The sequence below is a fragment of the Haliotis rubra genome, unplaced genomic scaffold (genome assembly GCF_003918875.1).
Source record: "Haliotis rubra isolate DU_JTF1 unplaced genomic scaffold, ASM391887v1 Scf1, whole genome shotgun sequence".
Lineage (NCBI taxonomy): Eukaryota > Metazoa > Mollusca > Gastropoda > Lepetellida > Haliotidae > Haliotis > Haliotis rubra.
Genome location: NW_025764891.1, coordinates 6,099,826 through 6,126,666, shown reverse-complemented (window position 1 = coordinate 6,126,666; position 26,841 = coordinate 6,099,826). Strand labels below are relative to the sequence as shown.

Genomic DNA, 26,841 nt, shown 5'->3' with positions numbered 1-26,841 from the left:
AACTCCTTATATACCCAATTTTCCGCCAATCGTAGGTGATTCGTAGATAGTTCTCACTTGCTTCATACCTGCTTTTGCGTGTATTTGTGGAATTCGTGACAGATTTGTAGCCGATTCGTGGTCAAGTCACAAGTTGACGAATCCACGAATGAGTTAAGAATACCTACAACTGCCTGAGAATCGATTACGATTCCGTTACGATGCCTAAGAATGCACTACGAATTTGTTACGAAGTAACTACGATTTTTTTTAATCGGGAGTTCGTGGCCAAAATTTTGAACAGTTCAAAACCTTTGCCACGAATTCCCGATTTGCTCAGGAATTGCAAGAACTAACTACGAGTATATACGAATTATTTAAGAACTTCACGAACTGATTACGATTCAACTATGAATCCTCAAATATGTCAAATCGTGGCGATTCGTGGTTTGTGTGGAATAGGGCCATAATGGGTTTCATTGAAGACTTGCATCACGGTTAGCTATCATCATAGACATGACAGGACAGAATGGTGTCATTCCGATGGATGTTAACCCATCTCATGCACTCATTCACTAATAGTCTACACAGTTGCACTGAATCTAAGCCCATGTCTCATCATGCCAGCCTGATCATGGTGTAAAAGTCTACATCAAAATGATATGAAATAAACCAGTGCTTAGTTTCTTACTAACTCTCCAACTTCAAGAATGTAAATCAAACAGATTCTATAGAATTTGACCTACATATTGTTTTGGTTTTTTTAAATTGATATATGAAATCACTCCACAAAGGTTTTCAGATCATATAACCTAAACTGCTTTATAAGACTTAAAGAAACCAAACAGCTTAAATTACATGTATTTATTTATGGACTATATCGTGAGGAGACGATTGAGGTATATATCTTAAAACATATATAGCTGATACCACTGGAAACATAGTTTGCAAATCCAAGTTATTATTTAAAACATAAAAAAGTCACACCACTTTTGATAAAATCAACATCTATCTTTTAACAGAACAAGCTACCTCAGATGTCCATCCAATATTCTACACACACCGTCATACATGTCTAAGCCAATTTGTTAAAATGTACAAGAATGATGACTGTATGGAATCTATGTTAATAATTTCATTTGGACATGTTCATGATATATGCAAACTGACGCTTCCATACACCAAGCACTGAACCCTTCCAAAAGACTTTTAAGGAAGTATTGACAGAACTGACCCTTGATAACTCAAAAGAATCACAATACTCAGAGTGAGTAAATGAAATTACTGGTGTTTCTCTTGCACATGAAGTTTTACAATACTTAAAAAAATTATGACTCAAGTTGCAAGTGAGATCAAGCATAAAGTATTGATTTTTCCAACAAAACATGACATCACTGACCTTATTTTGAGTTTATCTACTTTGTAGCCTATTGTTCAAGCTCTGGATTACATCAGCACTCCAAATAAAATCAATGATTCTTGGCCTTCTATGATTGAATCAATTGAAAAAAAATCTTAAAGGCACTGTTTTCAACAGTGATACAGCTCTGTTGACCAATCATTGTTTTTCCAAAATATTTGTCGAAAACAAATTCTGCGAATCCAGACAAATATCCAAGGGAGTCGTGTTTTTCTGCAAGAGACGAGAGAGCATGATATTTTCTACACACTGTGACTGGCTATTAAAGGGATACAAGATACATCCAGACACCAAGGTCTAGTGTTCATTCTGTACAGGCAAAGACATTGTCTTAAATGTCATGTATAAAGACATTTTCTCTGTATAATAATAGATATACATCAGCTTTTATACCAGTATATCTCAAAATTTGAGTCAGTAGGCAGTTATCTTTTTAATGAAATTAACTCAGACTTGAATCTGGTTTTGAATTTGGTCTCTCTTTAACAGCCATGTTTCTAGCACTACCATGAAGTACTGTACAGAAGAAAGTGTTCCAATATGGGATGAGATCAGCTGGAAGGCATGTTCTCTACATGTGGAGCTGGGTTGAGTAACTCTATGAATATTTAATCTCTACTTCCTGAGATCCCTAAGACATCACCAGTTTGTGTGTTGTCATCCGTTCTACAAAGTCCTGTTTTCCGCTCATGACAACCTTCAAGCTGTGTTAAAAGTTCATGATAAAAGTCCATTACAGTCATATCACTAACACAGTTTTCTAGCAACAAGGGCAGTGGGGTAGACTAGTGGTTAAATCATTCACTCATCATGTCAAAGATCAGGTCCGATTCCCCACATGGGTACAATGTGTGAAGCCCCTTTCTGGTGTCCCCTGCTGCGATATTGATGGAATAAAAGCAAAAAGCAGTGAATAACCATACTCACTAACTCACTGACTCTAAAACTACATAATTGTGATAGAAACAAATAATTCTATTTGATATGAAAAGGGGATGGGGGATCAGAACCTGAGGAAATTCCAGACTTGCTTCATTGAGGGATTGTGCCATAAAGAAAGGACTGGGCGGGAGGAAAAATAATATGTTCATGGACTGTGAGACAGACTAGGGGTAGGGTGAAGATATAGGAGAGTGGTATAATTGTTGGGATAAAGCATTGCTGGAATATTGCTATAAACAGCGTAAAGTGGCTCACTCACTCACTCACTCACTCACTCACTCACTTCTAGCAATAAGAGCCTGGTATTCCAACAACTGCATATACTTCTTTTGGCCACAGACTACAAACAACACTTTCAGAAGTTTTGGGATTGGCCCAGGAGATGTTCTGCATAGCAGTTTTAGTGCTGAGATGGTCTTTAGTGTATGTTACAGTGTGAGTGTTAGAGTTGCCTCAGTGCTAAAGAAACACAGTGTAATAAGGCAATTGTAGCTAAGTCTCCTAAGATTCATTGACAACACATGATTGGCTCTGTTCCACAAAGAGATCTTAGTGCTACAATTGTTGTAAACCAACAGGTGACATCTTAGTACTGAGAACACTTTGTGAAACAGGGCCCTTGACCACAAAGCTACATCAAAACAACTAATAAATTATATATCTATATAAATCATACAGCAGCACCTGACACACTGAGATAATGTTGTTGACTGACACTCAGATATTCAGGCATTGCTTGCCACTTCTACATTGCACAAGAAATGCAGTAGAGTGAGTGAGTGAGTTTTACGCCACATTCAGCAATATTCCAGCTATATGGCGGCCATCTGTAAATAATTGAATCTTGTCCAGACAATCCAGTGATCAACAGCATGAGCATCGATCTACGCAATTGGTATACGATGACATGTGTAAACCAAGTCAGGGAGCCTGACCACCCGATCCTGTTAGTCGCCTCTTACGACAAACATTGGTAACTGAAGATCAATTCCAACCTGGATCTTTACAGGTCAAATGCAGTAGAACCAATATATTGGCCTGGCCTGGCCAGATCACACCACCACCATGCTGATGATTCAGCCATGCCACATTTCTGGTTTGTCCAGATCTTGAAATACTGTCCACACTTAGCAGCCATACTGACCACCCAATCCTCTTCCTTATCAAAAGCATATGGCAGTGGGTAACTGGTCACACAAATACATGCTGATCAGACAGAGTATGTATACAAGCCAACATGACACATTTCCCCAAGAACCAGTCAAGCCAGCAAGGCACTGTGACCAAATATAAAACGTCAAAAACCCTTCTAAAAGCATCAGAAATATTTGAGTCCATTATATGAACCATACTTAGAAAAATGTCTGTAAGGTATCATTTGCAATTTCTTTTTGCAAAATTTAACCCACTTATTGTGGTCAACATAATATAAGGTGACTTTGAATGGGTGTTTTAGATGGGATCGTCCTTGGGGTCACATGACACCTTATCATGGTTATTAGCCAATCAGAATATTGGCAGGACTTTGCTGCTGTTGTCACTGCTGGTGACTGACAGTGAAAATTTGCACCTTTTCATCCTCACCTTATGGCTTATTATACTTTATGTTAAATGCTATTATCTCTACTACACCTATGGGAGCCACTGTAGCTGCAAGGCTGTGTGAGGCATCCCTATACAAAACCTGCTTGTAAATTATTCATGTAGCCTTGTATCATATATTTTATGTGTCCATAGCCCATAAGGGTTCCTTATATTGTTCTTTTGCTTGATAGTACATTGCATCAATTTAGGCTAAGTTAGTCATGTCATATGATAATTTCATTCAAGCTAGTAAGCGTATGACAAGCATGAGGTACTATTGGAGGTACAGGAAACCCACTTTGTTTTGGGGCGGTGGGATAACCTGGTGGTTAAAGCATTTGCTCATCACTGTCAGAAGCCCATTTCTGGTGCTCCCCGCATTCACATTGCTGGACTATTGCTACAAGTGGCGTAAAACTAAACTCACTCACTATTTTGTTTCAGAATCCAACATCAGCAAAATTAGAATCGCAGTAAAAAAAGAACACTGCACCTACCTGCAAGGTCATAATTTTTCAGACCTGTAGACCACAGTACATGCCCATCCTCCAGTAGAACTGATTCTGTTGGTATTAGAAAACTTTGTGTCAATATGTAAAATAATATAGATTATCCATTTCTTTAACAGCTCATCAATGTGGGAAAACATTCAATAAACCAAGAAAATGGTAGGGAAGCAGCTCATTGAAGGTCACATTCAATCGTTATTTTTTTTGCTGTCATTTCTTAACAGTGCAAAGACCATACTTGCATAATTTCCAAGAATTTAAGAGTGTTCTTTGGAGGTCCAAGGTCCCCGATCAAACACGAAACTCAAACAAGATCAATTCCAGTATCGTAAGACTGTCTCCCTGCCAAGAAAACCTCAAGAACAGTTTCCTAATTTGAAAAACAAAGCGTTGTAAACATTTTGTCTGGCAATCTGACCGTTCCAACCATCAAGTCACTCAAACAATTCCCCTGTCAATCAATCAATGGATCCCCCCAGATCTGATTTCCGAACGGTCATAATCTTGTTAAAGCAACACCAACCAGTATTTAGCAAGTTGCTCCATGCCTGGCTACTTCAGAGCGGTCTGATCAATGACATTGGTGTACATTTCTACTTGTCAATCAACGGGAAGCTCAATTTGTAACATTTATTCTTTTATATCAACATTGCAGTCTTTGAGTCAGATTCATCACCATTTTATTTCAAAGCTGCAACATCTTTAAATACACAACTTGAATACACTTTTTTAATTTTAATTCAATCCAACCAGTTCATGCATTATCTCTAAAAAGGCTTGCCTTTCACAAAATGAATTTTGTCTCTTGGCTGTCAAAGGTTAAAGGATACAACACAAATATATTGCAATGTTTGATGTAGTCTATAGTGGTGAAACTGGATCTTGACAGCAACAAAACAAATCAATAAAATCCTTTTAAATTGTTGAAGTAATGGTGACATTATGTTTTTGCATGAAACTTTCAAAGCCACTATCAAAAAAGCTACAAAGTGAAGTTTGTAATGCTGGCTGCTGAATGGCATCAAGACATACTCGGCCATTAAATGATAGTGAAAGGGAAAGAGAGATGACCAAGGGAAAACAGTAGGACAAACTCATCCTCCCAGTCAACACCACCGGCACCGGTCAACAAGATCTCCACCACATCAATCACCACCACCACCACCACCACAAACCAGTCAACAAGACCTCCAACACATCTGTCAACACTACCACCAGCACTGGCCAACAAGACCTCCACCACATCAGTCAATGCCACCACCACCAGTCAGCAAGACCTCCACCACATCAGTCAACACCACCAGCACTGGTCAACAAGACCTCCACACATCAGTCAACAAGACCATTACCAGCACCAGTCAACAAGACCACCACCACATCTGTCAACAACAACACTCACCACCACCACCACCACCACCAGTCAACAAGACATCCACCACATCTGTCAACACTACCACCAGCACTGGTCAACAAGACCTCCACCACATCAATCAACACCACCACCACCACCACCAGTCAACAAGACTTCCACCACATCTGTCAACACTACCACCAGCACTGGTCAACAAGACCTCCACCACATCAGTCAACAACACACTACTACCACCACCAGCACCAGTCAACAAGACATCCACCACATCAGTCAACAACACCACTACCACCACCAGGTCAACAAGACATCCACCACATCACCACCACCACCGTCAACAAGACACCACCACCACCACCACCACCACCACCACCACCAGTCAACAAGACCTCCACATCAGTCAACACCACCACCACCATCGCCATCAGCACCGGTCCACAAGACCTCCAACACATCAGTCAACACCACCGCCACCACCACCACCACCACCACCAGTCAACAAGGCATCCACCACATCTGTCAACACTACCACCAGCACCGGTCAACAAGACCTCCACCACATCAGTCAACAACACCGCCACCGGTCAACAAGACCTCCACCACATCAGTCAACACCACCGCCACCGGTCAACAAGACCTCCACCACATCAGTCAACACTCTCCACCACATCAGTCACCACTGTCAACAAGACCTCCACCACATCAGTCAACACTACCACACTCACCAACAACACCACATCAGCACAAGTCAACAAGACACCACATCAGTCAACACCACTCAGCACAACAAGACCTCCACAGTCACCACCAGCACTGGTCAACAAGACCTCCACCACATCAGTCACCAACAACAAGACTTCACCACATCAGTCAACACCAGTCAACAAGACATCCACCACATCAGTCAACACTACCACCACCACTGGTCAACAAGACCTCCACCACATCAATCAACACTACCACCACCACCACCACCACCACCAGTCAACAAGACCTCCACCACATCAACACCACTACCAGGTCAACCAGCACTCAACACATACCACCAGCACTGGTCAACAAGTCCTCCACCACATCAGTCAACACCACCTCCACCACCAGTCAACAAGACCTCCACCACATCAGTCAACACCACCACCACCACCACCACCTGTCAACAAGACCTCCACCACATCAGTCAACACCACCACCACCACCAGTCAACAAGACCTCCACCACATCAGTCAACACCACCACCACCACCACCACCGGTCAACAAGACCTCAACCACATCAGTCAACAACAACACTACCACCACCACCACCAGTCAACAAGACATCCACCACATCAGTCAACAACAACAACACCACCACCAGCACGAGTCAACAAGACCTCCACCACATCAGTCAACAACAACAACACCACCAGTCAACAAGACCTCTACCACATCAGTCAAAACCACCAGCACTGCCATCGGTCAAAAGGACATCCACCACATCAGTCAACAACAACAACACCACCAGTCAACAAGACCTCCACCACATCAGTCAACAACAACAACACCACCAGTCAACAAGACCTCCACCACATCAGTCAACAACAACAACACCACCAGCGGTCAACAAGACCTCTACCACATCAGTCAACACCACCAGCACCGGTCAACAAGACCTCCACCACATCAGTTAACACCACCACCACCACCAGTCAACAAGACCTCCACCACATCAGTCAACAACACCACCACCACCAGTCAACAAGACCTCCACCACATCAGTCAACACCACCACTGCCACCGGTCAACAAGACATCCACCACATCAGTCAACAACAACACCACCACCACCAGCACCAGTCAACAAGACATCCACCACATCAGTCAACAACACCACCACCACCAGTCAACAAGACATCCACCACATCAGTCAACAACACCACCACCACCAGTCAACAAGACCTCCACCACATCAGTCAACACCACCAGCACCGGTCAACAAGACCTCCACCACATCAGTTAACACCACCACCACCACCAGTCAACAAGACCTCCACCACATCAGTCAACAACACCACACTGGTCAACAAGACCTCTACCACATCAGTCAACACCACCAGCACCGGTCAACAAGACATCCACCACATCAGTCAACACCACCACCACCACTGCCATCGGTCAACAAGACCTCCACCACATCAGTCAACACCACCAGCACCAGTCAACAAGACCTCCACCACATCAGTCAACACCACCAGCACCGGTCAACAAGACCTCCACCACATCAGTCAACACCACCAGCACCGGTCAACAAGACCTCCACCACATCAGTTAACACCACCACCACCACCAGTCAACAAGACCTCCACCACATCAGTCAACAACACCACCAACACAATTCAACACAACCACAACACACAGTCAACTAAACCATCCTAGTTAGCATGCTACATTTCACAACTTCCAGCTCCCCAGGTCCAGGCAGGTCATGCACATGTAACAGCAACATGCCATATTCAGTTCCATTGAAAAACAATTTTCTCCAGACTGCTGAACAGATGGACTTTGCTGATAATTACAACATGGACTCAACATAACCAATTTGTCTCCTTTGAATCATGTTAGCAACATTCTTAAACATCATCTCTCATCATCCTTGTTTCGTCCTAACTACCAGCCTTGGATGAGCCTGATACTGAATAATGTGCAATCACCCCATGGACACTGAAAACTAATAACATTTCACTTGGCTCCCTACGATTTGCCTTCCTTATACAAACTCTGCATTTTATCAGGAAATCTCCAATATTTTATCAGCCATGTTTGATGTAGAAGGTCTGGTTCACAATATTTCAGTCCAACTTCGGCTGGATCACTATCAACCTTTGACCTTGTCAATTTCACACATTATCTTCTCCCAGTCCAAGCCTGTTCCCATATAGAGAGCTGCCGACAAAAGTAATTGTACTGAAGTATTACCACACCAATCTGGCCATGCCACCTAAAAGGAGTCAATGAATTTGGGCTGCCATTAGAAGTTGAAACAAAGTTAATTAGACATGGCAGACTGACAATAGAATTTGACATATTTCACAAGTGAAATGAATTCTTATCAATAATTGTCAAAATTGATAAATATTATTGTTTTCAAAGGTTTCTAAGTAATTTTTATTTGTTTTTACTGACAGCCTTGTCTTTTATTTATTTCCATGATTACAGTGTTCTGATCCGAAGTCTGATGCCTTCTCCACATGAACAAAGAGGTTAACACAGTCAACAGGATGACAAGGTAAGGATGTCATCTGTGGCCTGACACCATGTCCTGCTACACTTAGTGAACTACTGGAAGGTCATAAGTAACAGTAGTATGAGAAAAATATCACTGGGATTGCTCAAAAGTAATCAATTATCAATGCTTGATTCCTTCCAGTCCTACAGCATCTCTTGAGAAATCTGAAAAAGATTGCTCAAATGCTGCACAAGAGACAGTGTGGGTGGAGCCACCTTTCAAATATCACAACCAATTAGGAGACAGCAGTCAAAATTAATCACAAATAAATAAGCATATCTCCTTTATGAAAAACCATGTACAGACTCGGTTACACTGATGGCTAGAATGGTATAACAACTGATCAGAGTGAGATTACTTACAGAAAGGAGACTGTTTGGTGAGACATGACAGATGTGGATGAAAGTGATGAAAGATATGAAATAACATGGAGCGACATGGAGAGGAATGGGGATACATGGAAATGCATGGAGGGACACTGAAAAACATTGAAGGACACTGAAGGATGTGGAAAGACACTGAAGTACATGGAAGGACATAGAGGGACATGATATGACGTGGAAAGGCATGAAACCACACTGAAGGACACTGAAGGACACTGAAGAACACTTAAGGACATGGAAGGACACTGAAGGACATGGAAAGACATGGAAGAACACTGATGGACATGGAAGGTCATGGAGGGACACGGAAGGACACTGAAGGACATTGAGAGACATGGAAGGACACAGAAGGACACTGAAGGACATGGAAGGACACTGAAGGACATGGAAGGTCATGGAAGGACACGGAAGGACACTGAAGGACATGGAGGGACACAGAAGGACACTGAAGGACATGGAAGGTCATGGAAGGACACTGAAGGACATGGAGGGACACAGAAGAACAATGAAGGACATGGAAGGTCATGGAAGGACACGGAAGGACACTGAAGGACATGGAAGGACACAGAAGAACAATAAAGGACATGGAAGGTCATGGAAGGACACGGAAGGACACTGAAGGACATGGAAGGACACGGAAGGACACGGAAGGACATGGAAGGACACAGAAGAACAATGAAGGACATGGAAGGTCATGGAAGGACACGGAAGGACACTGAAGGACATGGAGGGACACAGAAGAACAATGAAGGACATGGAAGGTCATGGAGGGACACAGAAGGACACTGAAGGACATGAAGGGACACTGAAGGACATGGAAGGTCATGGAAGAAAACTGAAGGACATTGAGGGACATGGAGGGACACTGAAGGGCATGGAAGGACATAGAAGAACACTGAAGGGCATAGAGGGACACAGAAGACTGACTGACTGAGTTTAGTTTTACACCGCTTTTAGCAATATTCCAGCAATATCACGGCGGGGGACACCAGAAATGGGCTTAACACATTGTGCCCATGTGGGGAATCGAACCCGGGCCTTCGGCGTGACGAGCCAACGCTTTAACCACTAGGCTACCCCACCGCCCCGGACACAGAAGAACACTGAAGGACATGGAGGGACACAGGACACTGAAGGACATAGAGGGACATGGAAGGTCATAGAAGGGCATGGAGGGACACAGAAGGACACTGAAGGACACTAAAGGACATGGAAGGTCATGGAGGGACACGGCAGAACACTGAATGATATGGAGGGACATGGAAGGACACTGAAGTACATCACTGGACATGGAACAACATGAAGAGGTATGAGATATTAGTTCATTTATACTATTGTTGCATTTCAGCATCAACTATTCCTATTTAACATGTTGAAGAGTTATTATAATCATGATCCATTTTCATTGATTTTCTACAAATATGAGCTCATTTATACATTGAAATGTTTGAACTGGTGTCTAAACCTTGAAAATGACTGACCGAATACGAAAACATTTTCAGTCCCTCTTGATACTGAAGACATTCATCACCAGGATTCCTTACTGACTTGCAAAACAATTCCTTACTTACAGTACAACAAGGCTCATAAAACAAAGGATACGTATCACATTGCCTTGCAAGGAACATGATACATGCATCTGCTGCTATGAATCAAACACCCAATCCTCAGCTCACATAAATATGCCAGTCTTCCTTCTCTATTTTTCATTCCAAACAGTTTCCAATGAAGGGTTTTTTGTTTTTGACAAAAATAAGCAGTTTGGGCACATTAACAGATTAGTAAGTGTGGCAATAAATTGTTTGTAACGTTGCATGAGAAGATTAGCCACTAGAAACAAAAACCACAAAAAGATTTCTTAATCAGGAGTGCCCTCGAACTGGGGTGATATCCCCCTGATTACTTCTATGAAGTAGTCAGAGGTTCGGTACAAACTGATCTATCAGACAACATGCAAACAACTACTTTCTTAATCACTCTCCACATCTGATTCTCATGCCCAATCACAGATGATCTTTGAGGGCATATGTAATATCATCTCATGCCAAAGTTTGCAGGACAAACTGACATTGGTGAGATACATGATCTATCATTCATAGTCAGGCAGGTGTTTTTCCTGTCCAAACAGCTTCATAAAAACTTGGATCAATTACAAAAACTCAACTTGACATGATCATAGAATTGTAATGCATTACATTTGATACGGATATTCCGAGAGTGGGCCCTGATTGTGAGTGTTTGGCTGTTTGGAGGTTGCATACAAACAGTATCCCATGTTGCCATTGGAGGTGAGGTGAGGTGAAATGGGGTTTAACATTGCACTTAAGAATATTTCGCTCATGTGATGACGTGCATGCATGTGTATGTGTGGCTGCTTGTACTAGCCCAAATTTATGCTGGTTTTATAGTGCTAGCTCATTGAGATACCATGCCGCAGTTAAACATGAATACCCCACTCAGACACATTATACTGACTCCGACCAGACCAGGCCTTGTTGTACCCATTAAATCCAAGCACCAGGCGGGGGACCAACAAGTACCATTTTTAACGTCTTTTGGTATGATGCGACCGGGAATCGAACCCGCGACTTTCTGCTCTCTGGGGGATGCTCTAACCACTACACCACAGAAGCGGTCTGTTGCCATTGGAACATGTTATGCTTCATGAAGCTTTGTATATTTTTATGGAAGGATGTGACCATGTTTGAATCAAAACTTACTGGCAGAACAAATATCTGACAGAGCAGCCTGAACCTTTATTGGAGTTCTTTTCGAAATAGATACATCAGTTAAATCTAATATAATACATTTGAATTGGTTTCAGTGATTCAAACAAGGTTTATTTGTCTCATTCAGTCTCGGTTGCATTTCTTTGGTGACAATTCTGAATTATTCTATTTGTAGATGCCACAGTACATTATTTACAGTGAAATGCTGGTGTCTTTGGGTCGAGTACCAATTTGCTCTCTCCTATGTGATCAAGGTGGGCGAGCTGGCTAAGGTGTCAGGCTACTGATCCAGCTAGGTTGAGGTGCCGGGATCGAGCCCACCTGTGACTGGGTGTAAAAGCCTTAGAGTCAAGTTTGTGTGCAAACTCTTTCCGTGTTGTCACAACCGCTAGTGTACAGTACACAACCATGTGCACTTAAAAGAACCCACGAATCCTTTGGTATATGACCAGATGGTGGCCACATGACTACGTCCAAACACCTAGTTGCGGGTACAGCAACGTGTAGTGAACTTGGACAAAGTACTCTGACTATGTGTCCGAGTCCACCCAGCTGTGAATGGGTACTTCGTTAGGATGAGAAAGCCACAATAACTCGGTTCGCCTAGTGGCAGCAAGAATTGTATACTCCCCAGGGAGTTGAGATTGATAATACGATATGTGCGCTATATAAATATCTCCAATAAAAAAATTATTAAAAAATCTGGATTTATGGCTGTGATGTCACAGAGGTTATGTACTGGAAGAAATTATATCTGCTCTTCAGTAAGATACTGTCATTCGATATAAAGTTGTCAAAACTGCATATGTGACATGATTTGTTTTGTTTTGCTTTTGTTTGTTTTGTTTTTCTATACTCAGTATTCAGTCAACATTCCAGGAATATGACAGTTGTCGGTAAATACATGATTCTGGACCAGACAATCCAGTGATTGACATTATGAGGAAATGATAACAACCAAGTTAGCCAGTCTCACAGTCCCCAAAATGCAAAATGTTCCTTTATGCAATGTTAAAGTCCCAAATGAAGCATGTCTAGATTTCCTCAGGTTCCTCCTTGTATAAATTATATATACTGGTATTCAGAGACTAGGCACTAGTCTATAAGCAGATCAGTGAGCCTGGCCACCCAATCCCGATTGTCGCTTCTTACAACAAGCATGGGTTGCTGAAGACCAATTCTAAACCAGATCTTCATTGGAATGTGGCATCCATGTTTATAATATTATTGAAACTTTGTGAGAACTTTTAAGTGGTGCCATTTCTGAGATCATCCATCCAAATCTCAGCTTCATCAGCCTTCAGTACTAGTAGGTGGATGGATGGATGGATTGATCGAAGGATGGATGGACAGTGGTATGAATATGCACCATGACATTATTAAGTTCACATGAACTTTCAGTTCGGATGGGCTTATGAAATGAGTGAAAGGATTTGACAGATATTCTGTCAGGAATCGATTCAAAATCAAATAAATGGCAAATTAATGTCAAATGTTTCCATCTGATGTTGGTAGGGTTTGCTTGTTAGGAAAGCAGAGGACACAGCAAGTTCATTCCCTCATTTCTCAGTAGACAGCACAAAGAAGATTACGAAATATCTCACACCAAGAAGGTCAGACAGCAATTTCCCATATTAGACATAGATCTTACACCCTATAAGCATCATGGAACAGCCAGCAAAACCATTTTAGAAGATCAGGCAACCTGTTTGGCTTGGGACACATCACTATTTTGTAAATATTGATTTAATAACATGTGACATCTTTTTTACTGAAAACTCCAGCCAACTGTAGTGATGAAATATTATGCTTTTGATCATATTTTCTATTTATATATTTGTGCTAAAGAAATGAGATGTTTTCAGCAGTGTACTAATTGATTTAAGGAATAACAATATTTGTGCCAAATGTAATCATAGGTCATTATGGTTGTCTGCTCATGAACAAGCGGCCATTTTGGAGGCCATATTGATTTTACAATATTTGACTTTACCCAAATAGATATTTGTTTTAAATGTTATTTAACAGCACTAAGATATAAGTGAATGAACTTTGTTTAAATTGACACATTAAAAATCATGTCATCACAACCTGCATCTCAGAATTTAAAATAAATTACCTGAAATAAATATCCGCCTGTTAAAAAGCATTCCAACATCACACACATCAAACAGGATTCAAAATGAAACTTAGAAATAGATTTTCCTTCCAGTTCTGACTATTTGAAGAACAAAGAACAAGGACTCATACATCAAAAGATCACAACAGCATTTCAATAACAGGTTCCACGATTCAGATTCACCCATCCATGACACAATCTTGAGTGAAGCTGAAGTTGACTTGGTGGGCAGCACACAAAGGGTCTGCACATCTTTAACATGGCCCCTACCTTGTACATATGAAAAGAATGAAACAGAAATGTTTTCATTTCATCAAATCCATGGACAGGCCAGCGAAGCTTCCATATACTTCCTGTGAGGATCAGAAGGACACATAACAAGGAACTTCTGAAGGTGAATTGTTTAAGGTGCAAAACAACTGCTGAAGCGTTTGAAAATTACTTCTCCATTTCAAAGGGAATAAGGAGATTTCATGACATAAGCACAGACTTGAGGATTCTGGGGACAGTAAGGCTGGCAGTGTCAGTTATTATTACACAGAAAGGAGTTTCTTGCTTTTCTGAAACAATATGGTGCAATTTGTGTTTTTGTTTCTAGATGTAATATTTTTCAAAACATGATTAGGCCAGACCAATTTGATTTCTTGTTTTATGGATTTTTGTCCTCAGAAAACCTAAAGGCAGGAGGGGAAATAAAATCACGAGTCAAAGCAAAAACCCACATGAGTTTCCACATTAAAGCTTTTGGTTTGTTTATATCAACTAAAAATAAGTTGAGTGAGTTTAGGTTTCACACTGATTTCAAGAGTATTTCACTTGTATAACAGGGAAAATTAATTTATATTTTTTTCTTATTCTTGACAAAATATGACCAGTGGATCAGTAAAACAAGAAATAAAATTGGTCTGGCCTTACTATTTGATTGTAAGCTAAATAAAGTGATTTCTTAAAGCAATATGTGCAACATATTTTGAAAACCTCCAAAAGTATATTTGTTAATCAATTAAATGGAAAATGAGGTTATATGATTCCAGGCAGAGAAGCTTACACTTTTATCAATATTGAAATAAAATCTTGATGAGCAAATGCACAAGACACATGATCAACATGCTGTGCAAGTAACACATGTCCAGGTAGCTTGTAACTATCCAGGCAAACCTGTGATCAAAAGTATGAGCAAATTCTTATATTGTTTGGATACAGGACACCCAATCAGCCATCCCACAGGTAGGCATGATATACTCACTCATTTTGAGTGTAAATGAGTGAGTGAGTGATTGAGTGAGTTTACTTTTACGCCACTTTTAGCAATATTCCAGCAATATCATGGCGGGGAACACCAGAAAAAGGCTTCACTTATTGTACCCAAGTGGGGAATTGAACTCGGGTCTTCGGCGTGACGAGTGAACGTCAGCCCCAGGTGTCAGTTAACACCTGGTGTCATTACTGTTTACATTGATTCAAGAGTCTAATGGTCTATCTGAATTTGTGACATTAATTGTTATATCCATTTATGTCATTTTTTTATTAAAATTGTTAAAAAGAAATATGCCAGAAAATGATGTCACAGAACAAGCAAACTTAATCCATACTCACTCACTCTCCGTGGGAAGCATCATATAGACTGTCATGTAGAATGATCTGTGGAATTTAAGATTTTACCAGAAGAAGTGGGTGTCATGTCAATGATTTGGTGATGAAAATGAAGTGGCCATAATATTTCCAAGTTCCATGCTGGAATTCAAACCAAGGACCTTCTCATCCAAAGTCTCACACCTTGTCAATAACACTAAGGGTTGTAGCACTAGTCCACAGAAATGCCACAGTTTTAACATAGATACTCACTCAGATATGCATACAACTCCGAGCTGTACACATTTTATCTCCTGGCAAGGGCCAGGCAGGGCAACAACAAGTACCATCTTCCTTCTCTTGACTGAGTCTGCTTTTTAGGTGCTAGTCCACAGAAATGCCACTGTTTTAACATGGATACTCACTCAGACATGGAATACGACTCGACATCAACCTGTACGTATTTAATCTCTTGGCAAGGGCCAGGCAGGGCAACAACAAGTACCAATCTTCCTTCTCTTGACTGAGTCTGCTTTTTAGGTGCTAGTCCACAGAAATGCCACTGTTTTAACATGGATACTCACTCAGACATGGAATACGACTCGACATCAACCTGTACATATTTAATCTCTTGGCAAGGGCCAGGCAGGGCAACAACAAGTACCAATCTTCCTTCTCTTGACTGAGTCTGCTTTTTAGGTGCTAGTCCACAGAAATGCCACTGTTTTAACATGGATACTCACTCAGACATGGAATACGACTCCACACCAACCTGTACATATTTAATCTCTTGACAACGGCCAGGCAGGGCAACATCAAGTACCATCTTTTCACATCATTAAGTATGGTTTCTGGGGATCAAACAAACATCCTTCCACCTTCCAGGCAGACACTCAATGCACAAGACCACAGGGTGGTCCCAAAACATATGCATAATTCTGATCCCAAAAATGAATATCAGTATTGACAACAATTACTGATTCCATTCAGTGGCAATACAGATCAGTAAACAGATATCCAGATTCCTGTTTCTGCCAAAAATGTTATGAATGATCCTACTGGGTGCCCCACAGTGTGAATCAATTAGTTGGAAAGGCACAGACCAGGATTCCCGACACCACTTTGTCTAAATCTAGTATCACCTGAACCTCAGATGGCATCAAGTGTCTGCCGCAGCAATTTGTGATCCTAATGTGACATAATTTATCAATATTCGTAGACACATAAGACTAATTATATCTAATAAGCAGTCATTGAACTTGGCTGAATAGGTCATTAGTTATGAGTGAAAATAGTTTGATCTTTCCTTCAGCATGATGGAGTGCTGTGTCATTTCAAAGACTAATAAACGTAAAATTGGTAACAAGTGGATCTGAATATTGAATATATTTTGATTTCCTATCAATAAAACCTAATATATACATGGTTTTGACCTGTTTCGTACCTTTGCAGTTATCAGACCTTTCTTTGACGGAATAGGTCAGAGTTCCTTTCAGTATTTGGGTGAATCATCCATGATAAATGTGTAATGGTCTATCTGTTTGTTTGTTTTGCCGCTTAAATCCATACATAGCAATTTTCCAGCTATATTATCAGGAAGGGCGGTGGGGTAGCCTAGTGGTTAAAGCATTTGCTAATCATGCCAAAGACCCAGGTTCGATTCCCCACATGGGTACAATGTGCGAAGCCCATTTCTGGTGTCCCCCGCCATGATATTGGGACATAAAACCAAAACTCACTCACTCATTTAACCAGGGAGCTAGATCCATGAGGTCAGCTCTCACTACCAGCAAAGGTTACACGGGAGCAGCTTTAACACTGAATCTGTGTCAGATTCTAAAAATCAATTTGAAAAGCAAATGGCTTAAATTCCACATCTTATTTAAGAAAATTAGAAGGATCAGCTGAAAAAGGTCCACACAATGTTTTATTCTTTTGCCTAGCTGTGTAATAACTGGATATATGTGCAATAATAATGATTTCTAAATAATGACATTTCTCATGAAACCTAAAACATTCAACCATGGTAGTTGAAAGTTTCGAACACAATACTTAGATGAAAAAAAGTCTGAATTTAATTTTTTCAATTTCTTAAACGCACACTTTCAGCACTTCTTGTTATTGCTTTTCCCCATAAAAAATATTGGTCCAAAGACTTTGCCTCCTTACTTGAAGTATTAAGCATTGATGAAAAGGATCAATCTCTCACCCAGTGCCAAATCTTTCAAATTGGCACCTGTCAGTCGAAAATCTACAGATCATTAAATCTTGACAAGCAGGTCAGGGGAGAGAGAACTCATAATGTGGCCGTTAAAAAAACTCATAATGGATGCAAAAGTCATACAGTGTAGTGCGAAGGAGAATATGTTAGACACAAAATAAACGTAAATTACAGAAATCTTAAAACTTTCCATTACATTGACTGTGTATGCTGTCACTTCAAGGTTTAAAGATCAGCAAGGCTTCAGAATATACACTCTTCTTTCGTGCTGCCATACATGGTCGCCATACGAATCTGAGAAGTAAATCTACCCACTTCGTCTGCAATGCAGGTCTGCCTAATTAGCAAACAAATATCCCTGATTCGGGAAGTTGCCTCTGAGAGGATGGCAAATTAAATCACTCAACTGGTCGACTCCATGTGAGCCTGTATTAGGCGACGCTTAGACAGGCAAACATTCAGAGACATGTTTTTGGGACAGGCATTTACAGCTAGTTATCCCTCTAAACATCAAATCTTTTCAAACAGAACAAATGAAGTAATTCATATGGATAACTTGTGTGAACCTCGGCCGTAACTTTACCTAACGGCACAGCAGAAAGCAAAATCAATTACATCGTGTCTCTTAAAGGCACTACACAGTATAAAACGAAATGCCACTAACAGTTGTAATTCAGGAGTTGGAAAACCCTTCAGCAAAACATTCGTATGAAGCTATCTCCCAAAGCTAAAAAATCAATGCGAAATGACACTGACTTGAGGCGTATACGATTCTGTAGCTTCCTATGCATGACTTTATTAATAAAACGGAGCAGCACGATGCAGCGTAAAAAAGTCTCAAACTAATGCACACATGACCGAAACAATGGGCTTCATTCCCATCGAGTTATTTATTAAAACATCCTGGAGTGTTCTTCATTGTGGTGTTCATGCTTTAGCCTGATTTTACTGTTACTTTGTAGCTTCTGACAGTCAATGACAAGTTTCAGTACCACAAACTATCCCATGGGGAACTAGGACATTTGTTAAGCGAACAAATCAATTAGTTTAAATATCAGACTCAGGCGATATTTTAATACAGTAAATTACAGCTAAGTTCAAAGGAACGAGGGAAACCCTGTCACTTGCTGGACTTCTAACGTAATCATATTTACCGATCTGTTATATACGCTCGTTATCTGAAATGATCCGTGTTATGATAGAATTACGATCAACTTGAACACACTGCACTAGACCAAAGTCACAGCACCTGTTGGCTTCAACAAAGGGATGATAAAATTGGCGTATATCTGAAAGTAATCTTTTATTGAAAGGATTTCAATAAATTTAAATAGGCTGCATGTTTTTTCCACATCAAATGATGCAGTCAAGACATGTAATGGTACATATTGTCTGGAAATTCAAATATATATCATAAAAGGTTTTATATGACGGTAATATGACACATAATACATTATATATGTGAAGTCTACTTTACACAAAGATGTCTTTGATATAAAAGTATTATTTTACATGAAGCTGAATTATTTAATCATTTTAAAAGATGTTCAAAGAAGTTATCAAGTAACTTCTTTGTGATGTTATTGTATAAATGTAAACTGATTTATCATCCAAACCTGTGTTCCACAGTAGATATCGTTTGTGTGAGATATCAGACGATATCTCCTAGGAGATATTGTTTTGACAGTACATTTTGTACAATGCCCTGACAATGCTATGACATCATGAACTTGTTGACGTCACAATGTTATGACATCGCTGCACTGCAAATGGCAGTACTGTGTTCAGAGATGTACATTTTTCATTGAAAACTAATGAAGAGTGATTTTTGATGATAAATAGAATCTCACCCTCGTGTCTTCTGATATCAAATATATCAACACTCATTGATAAAAGTAAAAATATCCTCAGCAAGCCTGGATATTTGTTACTTTATCAACTCGTGGTGATATATTTGATATCAAAAGACACTCGGGTGAGATTCTCTATATCTAACAACTCTATAAAGATGATAGATAATGAGATCTTACTACCAAAAGGTGTATGAAAGATGGCCAAGTGTGTATGTATAACAGCTTTACTACAGTGGGCTTTACATATGTGAAGTGAAGTAAAATGGGATTTAAAATCTATATACCAAACTGACGCCAGTGACCCTGGACCTTGGACAGCTCTTCATGAAGACAAAAAACAGTGTCCTTGGGTGAGTGAGTGAGTGAGTGAGTTAGTTTTAGTTTTAAGCCTCACTCCGAAATATTCCAGTTATATGGCGGCGGTCTGTAAATAATTAAGTCTGGGCCAGACAATCCAGTGATCAACAGCATGAGCATCAATCTACGCAATTGGGATATGATGTCATGTGTCAACCATGTCAGCGAGCCTGACTACCCGATCCCGTTAGTTGCCTCATACGACAAGCATGGGTTACTGAAGACCAATTCTAACTCGGATCTTCACGGTTCACAGTGTCCTTGGAAAGGGACATAACTATTGATAAGAACACAACCAGAGACCCTGAGGGACATACCACTTTTCAGAACCAAACCAGTGACCTGAATGGTTGTGGACATACCTCTCGATGAGACACAGGAGAGCTGAAAGCCAATAACTCCTGGTGAGCACCCACCCAGTCACCCAATAGCTAAGGGAAATAACTCCTGACGAGCACCCACCCAGTGACCCGATAGCTAAGGGAAATAACTCCTGATGAGCACCCACCCAGTGACCCGATAGCTAAGGGAAATAACTCCTGATGAGCACCCACACAGTGACCCGATAGCTAAGGGAAATAACTCCTGAAGAACACTAACCCAGTGACCTGATAGCTAAGGGAAATAACTCCTGATGAGCACCTAGCTATTAACACCAGTGCTAAGGGACATGACTCTTGATGGGAACCCAACCAGTGACCTTTGAGCTATGGAACATAATTCAAGCAACATTTAAGTTGTGGACTCATAGACCATGATTCCAACCTTGCCCCCTGCAGGATTAGAACATCAAACAGTCTACAATTTGCGTCAAAATAGACCTATCTAGCCTCTCAGCCGTACACTCCAGACTGACGTACGAGACTTTAATATTGCAATTTTACCTCCCGTCCATGCTTACATCACTCCTGCTATACGCTATTGTCATAAATCTGACTTTCCATCAAATATTAAACATACTGAACAATTAATTCAATTTGCTGGGAGTCCATGATCACCTTATGACGATTTTATATCGTAGATAAATAATCCATGGTATCAAGCATACAGGGTTGATGGCGTTGGGTGAGTCAACTCCTGTTTGGATGAATGACAAAAGAGTGACGTGTGAAGATTTCATAGTGGTGCATAGACAGTAAGACCGGCATTTGCTGAGTGGGAACAAGGCGTCAAAATTATAGCCACACCATTTGGTCTTGATAAAAGACTGGCAACTAATCACGCAGGTTTATAGAGCTGAAGCTGCTACCTTCCTCCATGAAAACGATTCGGATAATGGGCTCTCACATCTCAAGCTTGTTTGATGTCAAAATGGTATCAATTGGACCACTGTCATAGTGTAGATTGTAGTTGCTAGTCAGCAAACGTTTAAACTCTTTAGATGCTATTGTAATGAACCAGTTTGCAGACAAATTTAATGATATCACTACAAATTGAATGTCATTTGAACATTTAAAAAATCTTGTCATAATTGAAGGGTCATCTGGTGTGTCTTGTAATCAAATATATAACAGAGTGAGTGAGTGAGTGGTGAGTGAGTGAGTGAGTGAGTGAGTGAGTGAGTGAGTGAGTGAGTGAGTGAGTGAGTGAGTGAGTGAGTGAGTGAGTGAGTGCGTGCGTGCGTGCGTGCGTGCATGTTTGCGTGCATGGGTGGGGGATTGAGCAAACCTTTGGGTCATTATGGGATTGAATGGGTTTAATGTTAACAGTATTGCTGCTATATAATGACATTCCAGCTTAATGTGTTAGGAGAGTGATGCAGGTCTCAGACATTTATCACTCTGGTGAGACCCATGAGCAGAATTATTATATGGGGCTGTCAAACTGAGAGACGTAACTGGCTTGAATCAGGATTCAGCCTCACAATCATAGTTCTTCCTTGTGCCCCAAGAATGCTACCCAGCACAGAGAACTGCACACCCTTGAGGCACTCAGCAACCAATGTGCCTTACTTGGTAACAAGTCAGAAACTTCAAAGGAGTTTTCATGAAAACCTCAACATCTTGGCAGACAAACACAAGCAGCACAAACAAATTAGTGGACTGAGAAAAGCTACATCCAAAAGACCTTATATATCAAGTTAAGTCATCTTACATCCCCATTTTCTAATCTAATATTGGCATTCATTCATGCCTTGTAGAACAAACCATTTTGAAAACCCAGATCATCTCTGCAATAGATCCTAACCTCACCAAGAGAGTCACATCAGACGAAATGTTTATAGAATTACATTTACAATTAGAAGTTTTATCAAATTGAAGAATTTTTTAGTTTCTTGTCAAAGTGTCATAGCACATGAGGGATGCTTTTGTTTTCAAGCCAAACCCATTGCTGATGATGACACAGAATTAATAGTATTCCCTTTTTGTCAGAATTATCAAATTCACAAAACTAATGTCATTACTTCAACTGTAATGAAACAAAGTTCAAAAATTGTATTCCTCTGAGTGAAATGACTGGTATCATTGAATGATCAACACAGAAGCATCGCACTCACATCACTGAATTATTCCTTAGAGCATAAAATAGAAGCACAATGAAGAAATATTTTTCTGAAAATGTTTTTAGGTAAACGTTTTTACTGGAACAGCATTTTTAAGCTCTAGCTGAACCTTTTTAAGTAAGATCTGAAAGATAAGTAAGTCAGTTCATATTTAATATTTCAAACATATCGTGACGAGTCTGAAAGAAGAACAATTAAGAAGAAAAATGAATTTTGCACATAAGTATTATTAAAAGAACAGCTTACTCCTACGTTTCAGACAATAGCAATAACTATCAAAAAACAATAGAAGTAACTTTACAAAACAACTTTTTCTTTCTTTCATTTTTTTACCAAGCTAGATCCAGATTTTTTTAACTTTACACAAAAATAAAACAATTGCCAACAAAAAGCCCAAAGAAACTTGTCTGAAGGCAGCAATTTCAAAACATTACTTGGAAAAACATAGACGGCATTAAGTGAAAACAATCTGTTATGTATTGTAATGATTTGATAACCCTATCCTTCATCAGTGCAAAGAACTACATGCATTTTTAAATGTTTGAAAATACTGAATATTTCAAACATTTTTCAGCACCATACTAGGGAGGGTTTGTGTCACAGATGGTCTGAAAACAGACGAATGAAATCTCAGTTATCTATCACCATTGGCGCCAACAGCAAAAATAATGGAATCGGCATGTAAGATACCGGGAATGTTCTGGTGACTTTGCGGGGTAATATGTTTATCTGTGTGGAAGTATTCTTGCACTCAAACATTCTATGGTGAATAAAAGAGCTAAAAGCAACATTAACTGGTTCTGAGTCAATCAGAAAACCCAGTGGTCAAAGAATATCTGGCCATCTTCAACATTCCAAACCTTATCTGATCTGGTCTCACATTAGCATCTGATCTATGGGCCAAACTCAATTGTTTCCTGCTGGCACTAGGATGATTAACCCATAAATAGCCAGTGTTAACCCATAAACTGAAGAAACAGGGAAGACCTAGGCTATTGGGGAGAACAAGAGATACCAGAATCTCCATATTGGATCTCTGGACATTGTGATGACAGTAGGAACTCTATACCACATGCAAGTCATGGAATGAAGATTAGGGAGAAATATTAGCAATAATGTCATTGAATTTTGGGCTATTGTTTGTACAAGTCATTTTAGATAAGCTTTATGGTGTGATTCAAGGAAAACAATTACACTGTGACAATGCTCTGTGGTTTGTAAATTGCTGAAGTTTGGATGATTTTATGTTAAACATGACAATGATTAACTTGAATATGTAATTGCAAATTAATGTTTCATCCGTCCAAACATTTGTCCACAGAACTTGTATATATAAAGCGACAAAATCCTTTCAATCATCATAACAAACCTCTCTAAAAGCATAATATCATTCATAAGTATATGTGTATTTATCAGTATCAAATAGTATCGATACTAGGGTGAGTGAGTGAGTATGGTTTTACGTCAATAGCAATATTTCCAGCAATATCACGGCAGGGGACACCAGAAATGGGCTTTACACATTGTACCATGTGGAGAATGGAACCCGGGACTTCGGCGTGACGAGTGAATGCTTTAACCACTAGGCTACCCCACCACCCCTTATCGATACTAGGTACAAATGTATTTGCAAAATTGTGCATATCCTGTACTATCACAAACACATGCAAAGACAAGACAATTGTTCTTCTCAAAAATACATGGGACCATATGGTAAAAGTCAAAATAGAGAAGGTATCCTTTTTTCACTGATAATGTCCTCCAGATGTCTACAATAAATGTTTTTAAGGTTTCTTAACATTTATCACACCTTTAGCATAATTTCTTATGTTGACAGCTCAGAGCACATTCATTAGTTTCAAAAGTTACTGAATTTGTACAAAACCTTTGTTATAATTTTTGTCAAAAGAAAGGACAAATCATTTTTACTGAAAATGTTTTCGCTATGGGAAGATTGGTATCTATTATGTTTCAATCAATATACATTGAATAACATTGTTTATTAAATATGATGTTTCTTATATGGTAAAGGGCCAATAATTTTCTGGTCATTTTTACACAATTTAAAATTATTGCCTTACAACTTAGATTGGTTCTTACAAATGTTTTATTCTTGCTAAAAATATTTGTTCTCATCATTTAACTGAATCGGATAAAAAAAATTACAAGGTTGGTCTTATGTAACCCTCAGGCAGAACAGAACATACTGATGCTATTTATGCAGCTTTCATTCCTAACACTCCTGAACAGCAAAGCCAATTGAGCAGAACTTCAAAAAAAAGCATCCATGACCCCAAGCTAAATATTTTCATCTTGATTTTCTTTCTGTTCACAAAACACAATTCTCAAAGAAAGGATAGGGCACAGAGCACTGCATTGATGGAGGGTCTTGTCTTGGCAGTCCCTTACCCAATGGTGCTTGCAATAATTTTGGCTTGAAGCATTTGTGATGGAGAAATATTTCTTCCCATTTGAAATGCTGGGGCCATGAAGAGTTTTCCAGTACATTAAACTTTCAATTAGTGCAGGCAACAGTTTCACACTCATGACTATCCAAACCCTGTCACATTTGTCAGGGGTTTACAATTTCAGGAATCCAATCACAGAATTTCTCAAGACCTGGGAATTCCATACTAATTGAGAAATGAGTAACTTTGGTGGTTAGTTCCCAAAATATGGCTAAATCATCACCATGGGAACACATATAATGCTATAACAGTTATTCTTTAAAGGAATCTCATTGGTTGTATTGGGAAGTCCAAGATAAAGTTGACAGAAAGAAAATGAATTACTCAGACTACATCGTGTAATACATGTTTTTGTGTGGAAATCAGCCTGAAGAAACTAGAATACCTTTGAAGTCGAAAAACAAATTGAAAACAGGTGATTAAAACAGGCTGATTATTTCTAAAATGTTAATCAACCCATGAGAGTCATTACTTTGGTAGATTCTTTATTTACACCGATTTCAATCTATGACTGCATTGACGGCGTCATTGATATGTTACAGATTAGAAATTTTATTCTGTGAATTGTCTTAAGGGAACTTGTGCACAACTATCCAAAACTTACTTTCAGAAACAAGGTATTCCAAGTGAAGCTCAATGTACATATTTGAATATATTTTGATCTGTTAGCATATTTAATGTCAGATAATAACATAGCTCAAATATACACAATATGGTACCATACTTGCATATTAACCAGACAAATAATGTCATAAGGTACTAGAAATTCAATAACTTTATACATGTAATATGGCAAGAGGTTATAGCATTCTTTCACCTAGGATCCAGTTCAATTTCTTACATGGGTACAATGAGCGAGGACAGTTTCTGAATTTTTCATACCCTCTCATATTTTGCATAAAAGCATACTCACTCGCTCGCTCACTCACTCACTCACTCACTCACTCACTCACTCACACACACACACACACACACACACACACACACTGGGAGTATAGTCCTCAGGCGATCAAGTGATGCACAAAATGCAAACATGCACAATTCTTAAAGACCGACTGACTGACTGAGTTTGGTTTTACGCCGCTTTTAGCAATATTCCAGCAACATCACGGCAGGGGACACCAGAAATGGGCTTCACACATTGTACCCATGTGGGGATTCGAACCCGGGTCTTCGGTGTGACGAGCCAACGCTTTAACCACTAGGCTACCCCACCGCCCCAATTCTTAAAGACAATAATCATTAGCATAAATCATAATTACTAGATTATGCAGTAAATAAGAACACATAGTCATGATAAAAGACTGGCATCTTTAGATATACTGTCCACTTATCTAGACTTAACAATTTTGATGACAGAATTACCAGTACAAGACCAATGGAATTATCATTAATCACAGACTTGGAGCAGGGCTAATACAATCAGCTCATTGGTGAAACCTCTAAAAATGTTTAAAGGTAGCCATCAAGCTATACCCAAGGCAAGAAGACATAAGTACCATGTGACTTCAAGTCATCACAATGGAAGTCTGTTTCACATACCACACCTATGTTATACCTACTGCCACAAC

At 39.8% G+C, this 26,841-nt stretch overlaps 1 protein-coding gene across 1 annotated transcript; it reads left to right on the top strand.

The window, feature by feature from the left end:
* Positions 1-1,907: 1,907 nt before the first annotated feature.
* Positions 1,908-9,324, top strand: LOC124288704 (ecdysone-induced protein 75B-like). Its single transcript, XM_046725280.1, has 5 exons — positions 1,908-1,961; positions 5,541-6,101; positions 6,232-6,823; positions 7,536-8,106; positions 9,207-9,324. Exons 1-5 carry the CDS (start codon positions 1,908-1,910, stop codon positions 9,322-9,324), a joined length of 1,896 nt encoding a protein of 631 aa, XP_046581236.1.
* The last annotated feature ends 17,517 nt before the right edge of the window (positions 9,325-26,841 follow it).

What these genes read in the sequence shown, in the direction of transcription:
- LOC124288704 (XM_046725280.1), top strand. Translation starts at nt 1,908, where the DNA reads ATGAAGTACTGTACAGAAGAAAGTGTTCCAATATGGGATGAGATCAGC. An exon ending in AACACCACTACCACCACCAG is followed by an intron (nt 6,102 to 6,231) that starts GTCAACAAGACA and finishes CATCGCCATCAG; the next exon opens with CACCGGTCCACAAGACCTCC. An exon ending in ACAAGACCTCCACCACATCA is followed by an intron (nt 8,107 to 9,206) that starts GTTAACACCACC and finishes GATTCCTTCCAG; the next exon opens with TCCTACAGCATCTCTTGAGA.